The sequence below is a fragment of the Tenrec ecaudatus genome, chromosome 13 (assembly GCF_050624435.1).
Source record: "Tenrec ecaudatus isolate mTenEca1 chromosome 13, mTenEca1.hap1, whole genome shotgun sequence".
NCBI classification, from domain to species: Eukaryota; Metazoa; Chordata; class Mammalia; order Afrosoricida; family Tenrecidae; genus Tenrec; species Tenrec ecaudatus.
Window position 1 is genome coordinate 1,410,380 of NC_134542.1, and position 13,265 is coordinate 1,423,644.

General features: G+C 58.2%; 1 protein-coding gene across 1 annotated transcript; it reads left to right on the forward strand.

Annotated features, from left to right (window-relative positions):
- Positions 1–3,528: 3,528 nt before the first annotated feature.
- On the forward strand, positions 3,529–11,651 carry LOC142423855 (ubiquitin carboxyl-terminal hydrolase 12-like). The gene is made up of 10 exons (XM_075528974.1): positions 3,529–4,490; positions 4,660–4,756; positions 5,511–5,632; positions 5,887–5,966; positions 6,792–6,920; positions 7,148–7,243; positions 8,050–8,178; positions 9,748–9,876; positions 11,023–11,048; positions 11,428–11,651. Exons 1-10 carry the CDS (start codon positions 4,325–4,327, stop codon positions 11,591–11,593), a joined length of 1,140 nt encoding a protein of 379 aa, XP_075385089.1. The 5' UTR covers positions 3,529–4,324; the 3' UTR covers positions 11,594–11,651.
- Positions 11,652–13,265: the final 1,614 nt, after the last annotated feature.

Consider the following 13,265-nt stretch of genomic DNA (forward strand, 5'->3'; position numbering starts at 1 on the left):
CACCTATGTCAGCTCACAGAGACCAGGTGGATGCTGCGTGTTCTTCTCACAGTCATGGGAAAGGAGACTGAAGACCAGGGCTGTGCTGGAAATTCCCGAGGGTGGGCTGGGCCAGCTCCCATCAGGACCTGCTCTGCCAGGGACCTGCCTGACCTGGGGCCAGAGGGCAAGATTTGATCACGGGGTAAATAAATGGGGTTTCCCCCCCTTTTTAAACAGTTTTATTGTCTGGGGTCTTAAAGGCTTGAAGGTAAACAAGCGGCCATCTAGCTCAGAAGCAACAAAGTCCACATGGAAGAAGCACACCAGCCCGTGTGATCACAAGTTGTCAAAGGGATCAGATATCAAGCATCATCAGAACAAAAAATCTTACCATAGCAAATGACGGGGGGAGTGCGAGGTGTAGACCCAAAGCCCATTTCTAGGCCACTGGACATCCCCTTGCAGAGGGGTCTCCGGGAGGAGACGAGCCAGACAGGGTAAGATGTAGCAACGATGAAAAATACAACTTTCCTCTAGTTCCTAAATGCTTCCTCAGCCCCCCACTATCATGATCCGAATTCTACCTTGCAAGTCTGGCTAGACCAGAGGATGTACACTGATACAGCTAGGAACTGGAAACACAGGGAATCCAGGGAGGATGGTCCCTTCAGGACCAGTGGTGGGAGCGGCGATACCTGGAGTGTAGAAGGAGAGTGGATTGGAAAGAAGGAACCGATTCAAAGGATCTACATGTGACCTCCACCCTGGGGGATGGACAACAGAAAAGTGGCTGAAGAGAGACGTCGGACACGGCAAGATATGACAAAATAATAATTCATAAATTATCAAGGGTTCATGAGGAAGGGAGAGCAGGGAGGGAAGGTAAAAAAAAAGGACCTGATTCCAGGGGCTTAAATGGAGAGCAAATGTTTTGAGCATGATGAAGACAATGAATTTACAGATGTGCTTTACACAATTGATGTATGTATAGACTTGATAAGAGTTGTATGAGCCCCTAATAAAATGATTAAAATAAATAAATTGATTAATTTTAAAAACCAACACAACACAGTTTTATTAGCACACAAATAATTCCCACATCATACGAGTCAATAGATGAATCACCATTAAGAGCAGGGCCGTAATTAGCATAATCAACTTTAGGACATTTCCTTCTTCCTTGGACTCATTGTTATTAACTCCCCATTTCCCCCGAAACCTCACCCTCCAGACCCACAGGAAATCACTAAGCCAGTTACTGTCTATGGATTCACCTCTCTTGGAAATTATGTGCAGAAACACCCCCCCACCCCTGAACCGACAACAAAACTAACCACAATAACAAGATAAAAAATAAAGTCGATGTAGGACCACTTTTACATGGGTCAACATGGAGATGAATGCCGAGCATCCGCCAGGACCCACTCTCCAATGCGGTCTGCCAGAACGCAGGCGGCTGGCTCACTGCCTGCTTTGTGGTCAGAGGGGATAGCGCAGAGCCTCCTCCTGGCTAGGGAAAGACCAGAAATAATCGCTGCCGCAAGAACCCTGGCTCAGGCCCTTCTCGAAAGGGCCAAGCAAACACGCACAGGAAGGCTGTGTCTCAGGAGCCCCTGGAAGGAGGCAGACAGAGGCCTAGACTGTCACATGCTCAGCTCCCAGTGTCCCTGGGTGGGGCCAGCGATGGGGTGGTCTCCGTGTGGGCAGGCTGGCACAGGGTTAAGGTGTGGTGAAGGACACAGAAGACCTGGGTAGGGAGTGAGGAGTCTGGAGACCTGCAAACTGCTCTCCCCATCACACGTCTGTGCTGACAAGACTGACTGGAGGGGTGGCTTTGACCTGGGAGCTGGATTCAGGGACCCCAGCCACCCGAGGCTCCTTCCCACTTAACGTGAAGGTTGCTTTCCCTCTGGACCCCAGGGGGATTAAAGACTTTGAAACCAGCCTAGACCTGGAGAAGATTCTAGCAGATCATACGCATCTATCCAACAATCTACTTGCATCCATAACACAGCATCCTTCAGCTTCACAATAAGAATGCAGCTCAAGGACCCTGCAGTAACCCACCTCAGTGAACCCCAGGCAGCCCTCACCTAGTCGCCACGCAGACGGAGCCATTTCAACAGCGCACCTGGACCGGATCCATTAGCCTCAATGTAGTCTTGCTGTGCTGACTCACACGTGGCCTCCTCTGCGTACCTACTGTCATTGCTTTGTTAACCCCATACCGGCTGACCCATTGCATTTAGTTTTGAAATTGCTGGTGTTGCTTGTAACCCCCTTTATGCTATAGGTTCCTATTTCTCCATATGACACAACCCCACCTGCCCTTGCGCCCCGGTTACTCCTCAGCAGAACAACTCCCCTCTTTTAGCATTTGGGGATGAGCGTGAATTAGACTCTAACTAACTTTGTCTGCCTGCTAATTGAGGTTTTCAACCTCAAGTCAAGTTGTGTGTGTGTGTGTGTGTTGGGGGGCAGGGGGGTACTTGACCTCCTCCGGGCACCACAATGCGATGGGCAACTGCCTGCACAAACACTCTCCAGACTCGAAGAGGCAGAGGAGACGATCCAGGTCCGTTGTCTCCGTGGTCGTGCTGGTTCCATGTCACTGCTTGGATTCCCATTAAAATAAGACGGAAACGTCCATTCCGAAGCCCCTGAAGGAGAGAGCAGAGGGGTGCCCAGGTTCAGGAGCTGCATGCTCAAGGCAGCAGATGGCTAGGGCTTTGGCCAGGGGTCGGTTGCTGGGTTTGCACAAACACCCTTTCCGCCCACAGCCCAATGTGGAGTCCATGCCACCCCAGGGACCCTGACCTCCGACACGGACTATAGTCCTGACCCCTGACATGACCAGATGTTTGGAACAACAGGGACTCAGCCTGGTGGGGCGCTCACAGCACTGGTCCTGAAGGGACCATCCGCCCTGGATTCCCTGTGTTTCCAGTTCCTCTCTGTACCAGTGTCTATCCTCTAGTCTTGCCGCTTGTTTACCTTCAAGCCTTTAAGACCCCAGACAATAAAACTGTTTAAAAAGGGGGGAAAACCCCATTTATTTACCCCGTGATCAAATCTTGCCCTCTGGCCCCAGGTCAGGCAGGTCCCTGGCAGAGCAGGTCCTGATGGGAGCTGGCCCAGCCCACCCTCGGGAATTTCCAGCACAGCCCTGGTCTTCAGTCTCCTTTCCCATGACTGTGAGAAGAACACGCAGCATCCACCTGGTCTCTGTGAGCTGACATAGGTGACCAGACGATGCGGGCTCTGGGTGCCCACCCTGCCACAGCCGAGTCTCAGAAACACAGCAAGTGTGCCTTCATGCGCCCAGGGGATCTTGCTCTCTTGGGACGGAACCACCAGATGTGCAGGGCGGGGCCTGCCGGGTGACATGATCTTCACCCTCCCTCACACCACGCACCCCCTTACCGGACGGTGGACGTCAGCGTTCTAGGAGAGACTCTTCTCGGCTTTGGGTGGGCAAGGGTTTCTCAGACAGAAATAAAGGGCGTGGACCAGGAGGACTCCTGAAATAGGCTTCCTGTTGGTGAGGCGTCCTGGAGAAGAGGCTCCTGGGGTGGTGTGGAAGGCACATCTGTCCTGCAAAGACTCCTCTCAGGATGGAGTCCCAACGCCCCCAGGCCGGCGGGAGCAAAGCCGAATGCTGAGCAGAACGTGGACCAGAGACCCAAGTGAACCTTTCACCAGAGAGAGCATCTGGGTGGCCTGGCCCTGCCTGCTGCCAGTCAGCTGGGGCCCCGCCTCTGCTTAGAGGAGCCTTCAGGCCGTCCCTGCCTGTGCCCGGAAGGTGGCGCTGGGCAGCCAGGAGAGGGGCAGAAGGGCTGTACCTGGCCCCCACTGCACCAAAAACGTCATAGGAGAGAAGGCAGGACTTGCAAAAGGTCCCCTCTAAGGGGTCTCCCTGGGCAGCGCGGACTTGTGGGCTGCCCATATGGGGATCAGAAGGAGGCAGAGAAGCCAGTAAGGCACCCCTGTTCTCTGCCCCAGGATGGGCTGGAGGCACTGCCTTGACACAGGATGTGCTGCCCCCTGACCCTCTTCCTCCTAGTAAGCTGGTGGGGGCGGGGCGGTGGGGGCTGGCTCTCACAGGCTGGTCCACTCCCAGCTTGACTGCTGGGGCCCAGGGAGGAGCCAGACCTCTGGGACTGCAGGTCCCTCCCATTCCAGGAAAGGAAAAGCAGGCTGCCCTTGCAGGAAGGGACTTTAGGATAGGCAGAGGCCAGCTCCAACAGATACTCTGAGGCCAGCTTCCAGTTCATCCTGCGGCCCACCGGGAGCATCACCAAGCTCTGAACTACAAGCACAAAGGCTGCCCTTCCTGGGACTCATGAAGTGGCACTGCTTCTGCGCCTTCCACCAGCACCATGAGAAGAAGGGACAGTCAGGCTCTTGGAAGTACCTCTCAGGGGAACACCAGGGGGCAGGCAGACAAAAGAAGACTGGGCAGAAAGGTCAGGGTAAAGGTCACCACAAGATCCCAGACCAGCACCCAGGTGAGTCTCCCGACCAAGGGACCAGTCTAGACTGGGGTTCAGCAGCTAGAGGGGCCATGGGGTGACCCTAGCCCTCCCTCCTGCCCCAGCCCCCATCACCAGGCTGGCCCTTGACCGACCTCATCTGCCTGAGCCTGCAGCTGACCCCACCCCGTGGTCCTCTCTGCAGGGTACGCAGGTCTCATCAACCAGGGTGCCACTTGCTACCTGAACAGCATCCTGCAGTGTTTCTTCTTCACGCAGGAGCTCCGGGACGCTGTCCGCAGGTGGGGCAGCCTCGGGGAGGGGAGAGGAGGGACAGGCAAACGGGCTCTGAGGGGTGGGGGGCTGCAGGACCCCTGGTCCTCAAACATCACCTGGCATATCGGCTTCAGGGCCCCCCCAGAGCAGACCCCAGAAGCCCTGTGCCCTAGTGCTTATCTGTTGTGCTGCTGCTAAGCCCACGGTCAGCAGGTTGAAACCACCAGGCAGGGCATTCTACTCCCTAGAGTGAGAGTCTGGGGAACCGCCAGGGGCCGCATCACCCAGTCCTGCAGGGGCGCTGTGAGTGGGCACTGACTCCTCCAGGCAGGGAGTGAGGATGGAGCTGAGTGCTGCTGCTGCCTCTAGGTACCAGTGCTCTCTCCAGCTCTGAAGGGGGCAGGTTTAGGACTATGGGGATGAGTCTGTGCCACCAGGTAGGCTGGACCTCTAGCTGAGAGGGACAGGTCACTTGGGTCTGGCTCCTTCAAACCTCAACTCCCAGCAGGGCCACCAGGTGAGTGGCAGTAGAGAGGGCTCCTCCTCCCTTGCAGGGTCCTCCAGCTCTGCTCTGAGACCCCAGGGCCTGCACTCTCCCCCACCCCCTGCCTAGAAGAGGCCAGGAGCAGTCCCTGGCTGACTGCAGCTGGGTGGCCTGGTCCCACAGAGGCAGAGGGTGGAAGTAGCCCCGCAGGGTCTGAGGAGACAGGCCTGGCTGGTGGCCGCCCTGCAGGGACTCTCAGCAGAGCCTGGCCTTGTTTTCTCTCTGGACCCCTGCAGATGCGAGGACCAGGGAGAGTCCAGCCTCATCACACAGCTGCGCAGGCTCTTTGAGGCCCTGCAGGAGGACCAGGGACCTGTGTCCACCACCGCCATCACCCGCTGCCTAGGGCTCAGGGATGGTGAGAGCTGACTGGGCGGGACAGGCACCCCAGAGCTGGGGCTGCTCCCCACAGCCCCTGGTCCCTGCCCGGGCTGCCCTTCTCACCACTAGCTCCAGCACTGCCTGTCTGTGCCCAGCATTCCCACCTGCACCTTGCTGGGGAGGCCACCCTGGGGAGACTGGGGCAGTGGAGAGGCAGAGGATCAGGGGTCGGGGCGGGGCAGGGTCTCAGCCAGGACCCTGTCCTATACTATCCCTGTCCCTGTCTGGCAGTGCACTCCCAGGAGGATGCCCTGTCCTTCTTCCACATGCTGTTGACCAGGATGGCTGCTGAGGAGAAGAAGCTGGGGCAGGTGTGGGGGCTCGGAGTGGGGTAGGCTTCAGGGGCTCCCTCCCATCCCTTCCGCTCACAACCATGAGCACCCAGGGCCCCTGCTTTTCCAGCTGAGAAACAGGATGAGGATGCTGGGTCACTTCCTAGAGGACAGACAGGTAGAAAAAACCCTCTGAGTGTTAGGGAGCTGCAGTGGATCCACCTGTGAGGAGGGCAGGTGGTCTCACCTGTTGGTGGAATGGTGGGGACGAAAGTCTGGAACAGATCAGATGACAGGCGTGAAATGGGGCTGCTGCAGCACTAGGCGCTCTGGGCAGAGTTGGGGTGCCAGTTATCCCAGGACAGTAGGCACAAAGAGGGTTTGTGAGCCCACCAGCCAGCCCAGCAACTCCTAGGACATAGCCAGTGGCCCTGCCTGGAGAGGGACCTGGAAGGCAGGCCTTGAGGGAAGCCCTGAGGGAGATAGAGAAGGGACAAGGGCTCAGAGTCCACCTCCAGGTGGGCAGAGGACATTGCTTAAGGCCAGGAGAGGAGGTCCCTCAGAGGTGGACAAGGGCCTCGTGGGGGCACTTGGGAAAGGAAGGAATGAGCTGGTGTCACAGGGATGGGGGCCAGGACACAGAGACCCTCAGATTTGGTCTCCTGTGCCCTGTTCCCATGGGATGTATAGTGGGGCTGCAGGCTCAGAACATGGGAGTGGGCAGACCAGTGGGCAGGGCCCGAGGTTGGGTGAGCGTCAGAAAACCCTCAGGAATGTGGGGAGAGTGCCCCCTCCCTGTGGCCCTGCACCCACATTGTGGCCACAGTGTCCTGCTGCCCACAATCAGTGGACGCTCCCTCTCAGCTCTTTCAGATGACCCTGGAGCAAGTCACCCAGTGCCAGGGCTGTGAGACCAAGACGGGGCTGGAGGAAGCCCGGCTCTTCCTGGTGGTGCCTGTCCCACAGGGACCCTCGGGCACACCCTGTTCCCTGGTGAGGGTCACCCCGCTACTCCTGCCCTGTCTCACACACCCCACCTCCCGGGACAATGCTTCTCCCAGGTGTCCCAGCCTGGTGCCCCTGCTTCCACAGGCAGAGGTCACATGAGGAGACACGGGCCCTGCTGTGGCACCCCATGAGTAGCCTCAGCTGAGCCTTTGGCTTCTGCCCAGGGGCCTCATGGGCTCCTCCCCCTGCTGGAGCTGCCCTCTGGTCCCCAGGACAAGGCTGTGGAGGGACTGTTCCAGGAGGAGTGGTTCACTGGGGACAACCAGTACTTCTGTGAGCAGTGTGACCACAAAGAGGACTCCTGCTCGGTGAGTGCGGCCGGTCCCAGTCAGAGCAGGACCCAGCCTGTCCGACTCACAGCTGCAGCAGGGGCGCCCGGGTGCCTGCAGTGTCTGACCCGGACCCCAGAGGGAGCAGTCAGGGCTGGGGCAGGCCCTGCTGGAAGCTGGCAGAGCCCTGTGATAGGGCAGCTCAGGCTCATTCCTGGGTGTCCCCTCTAAAGGGGCAGCAGCTGGCAGTGCATCCTGGACCCTTGCTCTGCCTGGCCCCATGGCTACCTGAACTTGGCCGGGGACCAGGGGCTGCGAAGGAGGGGTACTAGAGGTCGGTACCCTCATGCCTCAGGCAGCGGCCTCGGCGCCCTGCACACACTGACCAAACATGTCTGCAGATCCCCACTGAACACAGACACAGAGCAGTACTAGGGTCCCCCCAGAAGAGACACGAGGGTGTCACAGCCAGTGTCAGGTTGGAGAGCAGCCCCCGAGTTCTCAGGGACTCTGGAGCCCGAGGGGGAGGCATCCAGGGAGCCCCCTGCCTTTCTGCACGTTCATGGTGGCTGTCCTGGGGGCTGGGGTTCCTGAAGATGCCCCTCAAGGAAGCAAGCCCTGGGGACCCTCTTTGCACCCTGGTCTGTACCCAGGGCTAGCGATCCTCCATTCCCACCCTTCCCAGGGAGAGGCAGCTGCGGGGACCCTGCCAGGCAGGCTGAGGACACTGGGTAGGGGCTGCAGGCACTCAGGGAACCTGGCCCCAGTGGCAGGGGGCTGGAGGAGCCAGAGCAGTAGGGCGTCTGCGAGCGGCTGTGCTGAGGAGCACTGTGCTGACTGTGCAGACACTCTGCCTGCGGAGCCTGCCCCGCGTGCTGGTCATCTTCCTGCAGAGGTGCACCTTCCACCAGGGTCGCCTCAGGAAGCAGTGGGACCCCGTAGCTGTGCCGGACATGCTGAGCCTGCCATTTCAAGTAAGTGGGGACTTGGGACTGCACATGCCTGCACTGCCGGGCTGCCTCCTGACCAGGGCCCTGGCCCAGTTCAAGCGCGGGAGCCGGCCCGGCAGCCCCTGTCCTTGGGGACTCCTCTCCCTCAGCAGCCATGAGGGATGGATGGGGAGCACATTTTCAATCTGATTGTGGAAAACCCAGTGCGGCGCTGAGGAGGATCACTCCCCCAGCCCAGGCTCAGGGACAGCAGAGAGGGGAGGGGCAGGGTGTCCCTAAACTGCACCAACATGCCTGAAGGCTACACACGGAGCACAAGGGCTGACCTGGCTGAGCTGGGGTCTCTTGTGACCCACCTGCTCACTGGTGGCCTCTGGCCCCACATGACCCAGCCCTACAGGTCAGGGAGGGCCGAGCTCCAGAGAAGAGGCTCTGGTCCCTCTGAGTGAGGTGCAGGCTCAGCGGGAACCTCAGTTGGGGTCTGGGGCTCTTTCCATCGTTGTTGGTCATCTTTCCTCTGATGAAAAGGCTGCAGTAGCTCCCGGGCTGCACTGTCCCCTCTATCCCACTCTCTTAGTGTTCTGTTTCCTTCTCTCTGGGGTTCAGCAGCGGGATCATAATGTAACCAGAGTGGGCTTGTCTTGAATTTCCTGGGGGCTGCAGTGTGGGTTGGCCTTGAGCTCCCGCTTCTGGTCGGCCTTTCAGGAATTTCTCATGTTTGTAATTGTCCCATAGGTGTCTGACCCTCGTCTAGCGATCTCTCTCTCTCTCTCTCTCTTTCTCTCTCTCCCTCTCTCTTCCATTCTCTCTCACTCCCTCCCATCTGGATACCGTGGACTGAGCTGTGAGTCACTGGTGCTTTCTGTTGCTCTGTCTGATGTGCTCTTAGATCCGTCCCGTGGATTCAGTCTCACATATGATATTTCTCAGAACTTCATTTGTTCTCGGTCCAGGTTTCCCTGTCCTTGCTGACATGCCCCCTAATCAGCCCCCCAGAGCCTCATGCTCTTACACATTTACATGTGCATGACAGGTCTTTGAAGTCCTGGTCTCTGACATCGGCATCACGTATGGGGCTACTTCTTGGCAGGTTTCCACCCCTTGTCATTTGAGTTACATGTTCCGACTCTCAAGAGCCAGTTTCGGCATTCAGAGGTGAGGTGGGAATGTGCAGTGGACACAGCAGGAGAGATTGTGTGCGCTCTATGAGCAGAAGAGGCTCTCTCTCAGGAGGCTGGGCGCAGCTGACGTTCCATGCGATGAGGAGTAGGAAGTCCCAGACAGGACTGTCGCTTCAATGAGCTGATCTCTTCTCTGTTTGTAGTGTCTCCAGACTGAAGTGCTTATCACAGATGTGGAGGCAAAGCAGCAAACCTGAAATATCCCACTCTTTTTCTCTCTCTTTCCCACCCTCTGCTCATCCCCAGGGACAACCTGTGATCTGTCACCTGAGGGGCCTGAAGCAGGAACTGTGCTTCTGGGTGCAGGGCAGGCAGAGGAGGGGCCTGTTGGTGGAGGATGAAGGCAGCGGTGTCCCTTAGCCTCCCACCAACTCACAGGCTTGGGGCTTAGAGCTTGTGGCTCTCTCTCCAGGACAAGAAGTTCTATGACCTCTTTGCCGTCTGTCACCATTTCGGGGATGTCACAGGAGGGCATTACGTGGCGGACATAAAGCCTTCCAAGGACCATCGCTGGTACAGGTTTTCAGATCACAGTGTGGAGGTAAGCGCGCACTGTGCCCCACACCGGCTGTGCTGGCCTAAGCTGTTCAGGCAGCAATGCTGGCACAGGCCAACTATACAAATATCCCTTCCAGGGCATCCCCCAGCATGGCCACGAGGTGCTGTGTGGTACACAACGGCCTGAAGCTCTTGGGCCCGGGTGCTCAATCCCAGCTGTGCCCTCAGCTGGCTGTGCGGTGTCGGGCAAGCCCAACGGACTCTGAGTTCCTCCTGTGGAGGGGGTTTATTCCCAAATTCACCCCACATTGAGGGTGCCTTGTGGGTGTAGGTAGACATTGCATGCAGATGTTGGGAATTAAGGGGTCTCAGTGTGCAAGGCACCCACCCAGTTTCCTCAGACTCAGACAGACCTGCAGACCCTCCAGGCTCAGAGTGAGCCCACCAGGTAGGGGCAGGGGAGGGAGAATCTGTTGAACTGGGAGCTGAGGGCATCCAGGTGCTGGAGGACACGGCCTGGGAAGACTGGGGAGTGTCCCTGCAGGTGCGGAGTCTCCGGGTGCGGCCTGTGCCAGGGACGGAGCAGCCAGTGAGCTGGGTGCACACGGGCAGCCCTGTGCTCACTGACGAGTGTGTGTGCCCTATCCACTCCCTTCCCCACATTATGCCTGGGTGAAAGTGGCACTGCCCATTTAGTGAGTCCTATGAGCCTGAGCCTGCCTTGCTTCCTGTGAGCCAGTGCATGCCATGCTCGCTGGCTACTATGCTCCTGACTCTGACACACAGCACTGGGAGCTACGCAGCCCCACCAGCGCTAAGGAGGAGCCAACACTGGTCCTTTCTGGGTGCCCTCACCCCACAGCCCAAGGTGTATCTGCATAGGTTGTTGGGGGACCCTGACTCCTTGAACATTCTCCAGAGAGGGAATAGGACCCCACATTCCTAGTGGGGATCTTGAGCACTGCAGTGCAGGTCCCCATTACACTCAGCTATTCTTCTCCTGGGGATCCCAAGAGAAGCCCCCTGAAGTATGAGAAGACCGTGCCAAACCCTGTGTGACCCAAGTAAGGGCCATCCTGCCCTTCTTATATCCCTGCAAGTGTCCCCACATGGCCTGCATCTGGGAGAGGAGGTGCCTGACCCCTCAGCAGAGCATTCTTCTCCAGCCCCTCCTCCTCCTTTGTTTCAGCTCACCACACACCCTGCTGAGAGCAGGTAGGTCCAACCTGTGTTCCTGGGACTCTTGGGGGTGGGGCTGAGCAGCCAGAGACCAGCATCCATGTGCTCCTTGGTAGAGAGTGCATAGTGGGGGTCCCGACTTAAGACCAAGTGAAGGGTGCCTGGGGGCAGGACCAGATTGGTCACCTGGTTCACCCCTGGGGGGCGAGCAGAGGGTCTGCCCAGCCCAGGTCATCCTCTGAGCCAACACTGCACCTGCAGGCACAGGAATCCCCTGTTTGGGGCAAGAGGTTCGCTAAGGACCCCTGGGTCGAGACCACTGTCCTGCCGGCTCCCAACATGCCCCAGCCATTTGACCAAATGCTCATGACCCCACCCTCTTCCTTGCCCCACTTGTTTCTCCTGGTTTCCCCAGAACCGCATACATGCTGATGTACCACCAGAAGGATTGCCGTGTTGCGGCACGGCCAGCGGGACCCCTTCCCAATGAGCTGAGCCCACGTGAAGCCCTCACTGAGGTGCCTGAGTGTGAGCCTGGGACACTGGGAGAACATCCCAGGGGCAAGCGACACCTTTTCTGAGCCAGAAAGTCACTAACTGAAGATAAGAGATGCTACACAAATAAACAAGCTAAACTAGGACGATGTCACACTGAATCTCTGTGTTGGGTCACTGATGCCCCTCCTCTAGGGCCCTCCATGAGGATAAACTTGTCCAAGAAGAGTTGGTTGTTCTGGGATCCACCTGTCTGGGGGTACATTCAAGGACCCCTTATTGCTTGATGCTCCTGCCAGCCTCCCGCCAGCCTTCCCAGGGGACGCTGTGGCAACCAGGCCAGGGGGACATGACGGTCTGGGGTGACACAGCCTTTCACAGATGAGGCTGACAGACCCCACTTCCCACCGTGTTCCGTCCCTCTGGGTGGGGAACCGCTGGGGGCTAGGGCTTGAAGGGTCCTCTGGCCCTGTGCCAGGAGGGCCCTCAGGGAGACCCTCTCTGCCTTGTTGCTGTGTGCTCTGAGTTTGTGTCTCATGGACCTTTTCCTTGGCTTCTGTCAAAATTACATCAGGAATAAGGCAGCCTCTCTGTTTCCCCTTCCGCCACCCCCCCAGGACTGGGGACCCTGCTGCTGGCCCTGGGACATGAACACAGGAAGGTGGGGGTGGGGATATGAGACCTCAGTAGTGTGGGCATGACTCCCGTGAGAGAGCATTCTCGCGCATTTAGAGGGTCCCTGGGCCCCATCAGGAGCTCTGAGCCAGGTGTCCCTCACTCCATCTCCAGGGGGGGTCAAGCAGCCCTGTCCAGGACGCTGAGGGGCCCACACTGCATCCCAGTGTCCTGAGACCATGCAGGAAAGTACCCTGGAGCCCCTTGGGGAGAAGCATCAGGACTGACAGACTGGGTTTGGGGAGGCAGAGCCCTCCTCAGGCCACCTCTGAGAACTGAGGGAGAGACTGGGGTCATTTCCTGGAACTGGCCTGCAGAGAACTGAAACCTACCAGGAGCCAAGCTGCACTGTGGCGGGAGAGGGGGAGGGATAGGGTACAGGATTAGGGTCAGAATTTAGGATTGTGAGCTCAGGTATTAGGGATCAGGTTAGGGTTAGTGCTGTAGATAAGGTTAGAGTTAGGGTTTGGGTTTGGGTTAGGAAAAAGGTTCCACTTAAGGCGCGGCTCTTAGTCTGGGTGGGGAGAAGTGAGGGGTGCGCAGGCCAGACTGCCTGGCCCTATTGAACACTGGTGGCAGCAGGGGGGTCGATGGGACAGGGAGCCTCAGGTTGGGCACCAACCCAGGACCCACAGTCTGGGACTGCCCCCTGGTGTGAGAGCCAGGGACCAGAGGGTCCTGGCAGTGACCAAGAAGAGAGAGCGCTGAGGCAGAGGGGACTGTAGGAGAAGAGCCCCCAGCCCCGTTCTTCATTCCAGGGAGACGTTACTACAGTTCTCGTCACGTGCCCGGTGGCCTGTGGCAAGTGCCCGCTCAAAGCGTCTGGTCGTATTCATCTTGGGGCTAAAAAAGAAGTGTTCCTGTTTCCCCAGTCCGGGGGTGGCCCGAGGGGAGGACGCGGCCGGGAGCTGGGGCAGCGCTGACCGTTGGCAGAAGGCTGTTCTCCAGCCGATTCCCGCAGGGCAAGTCCTGCCTCATCTCAGGGGAAGGCCAGGCCTCCAGTGCGCCCACCTGTCGGCACCTTCCCACGGGCCCTGCCTCCCCCATGGACGGTCAGGTCCTGCCCCCCTGAAGGGAGACGTG

Excerpts from the sequence above, each read along its gene's own strand:
- LOC142423855 (XM_075528974.1), top strand. The coding sequence starts at position 4,325 with ATGAAGTGGCACTGCTTCTGCGCCTTCCACCAGCACCATGAGAAGAAG. Across the intron at positions 4,491-4,659 it reads GATCCCAGACCAGCACCCAG|GGTACGCAGGTCTCATCAAC; the intron begins GTGAGTCTCCCG and ends TCCTCTCTGCAG. Across the intron at positions 9,877-11,022 it reads TTTCAGATCACAGTGTGGAG|CTCACCACACACCCTGCTGA; the intron begins GTAAGCGCGCAC and ends CCTTTGTTTCAG.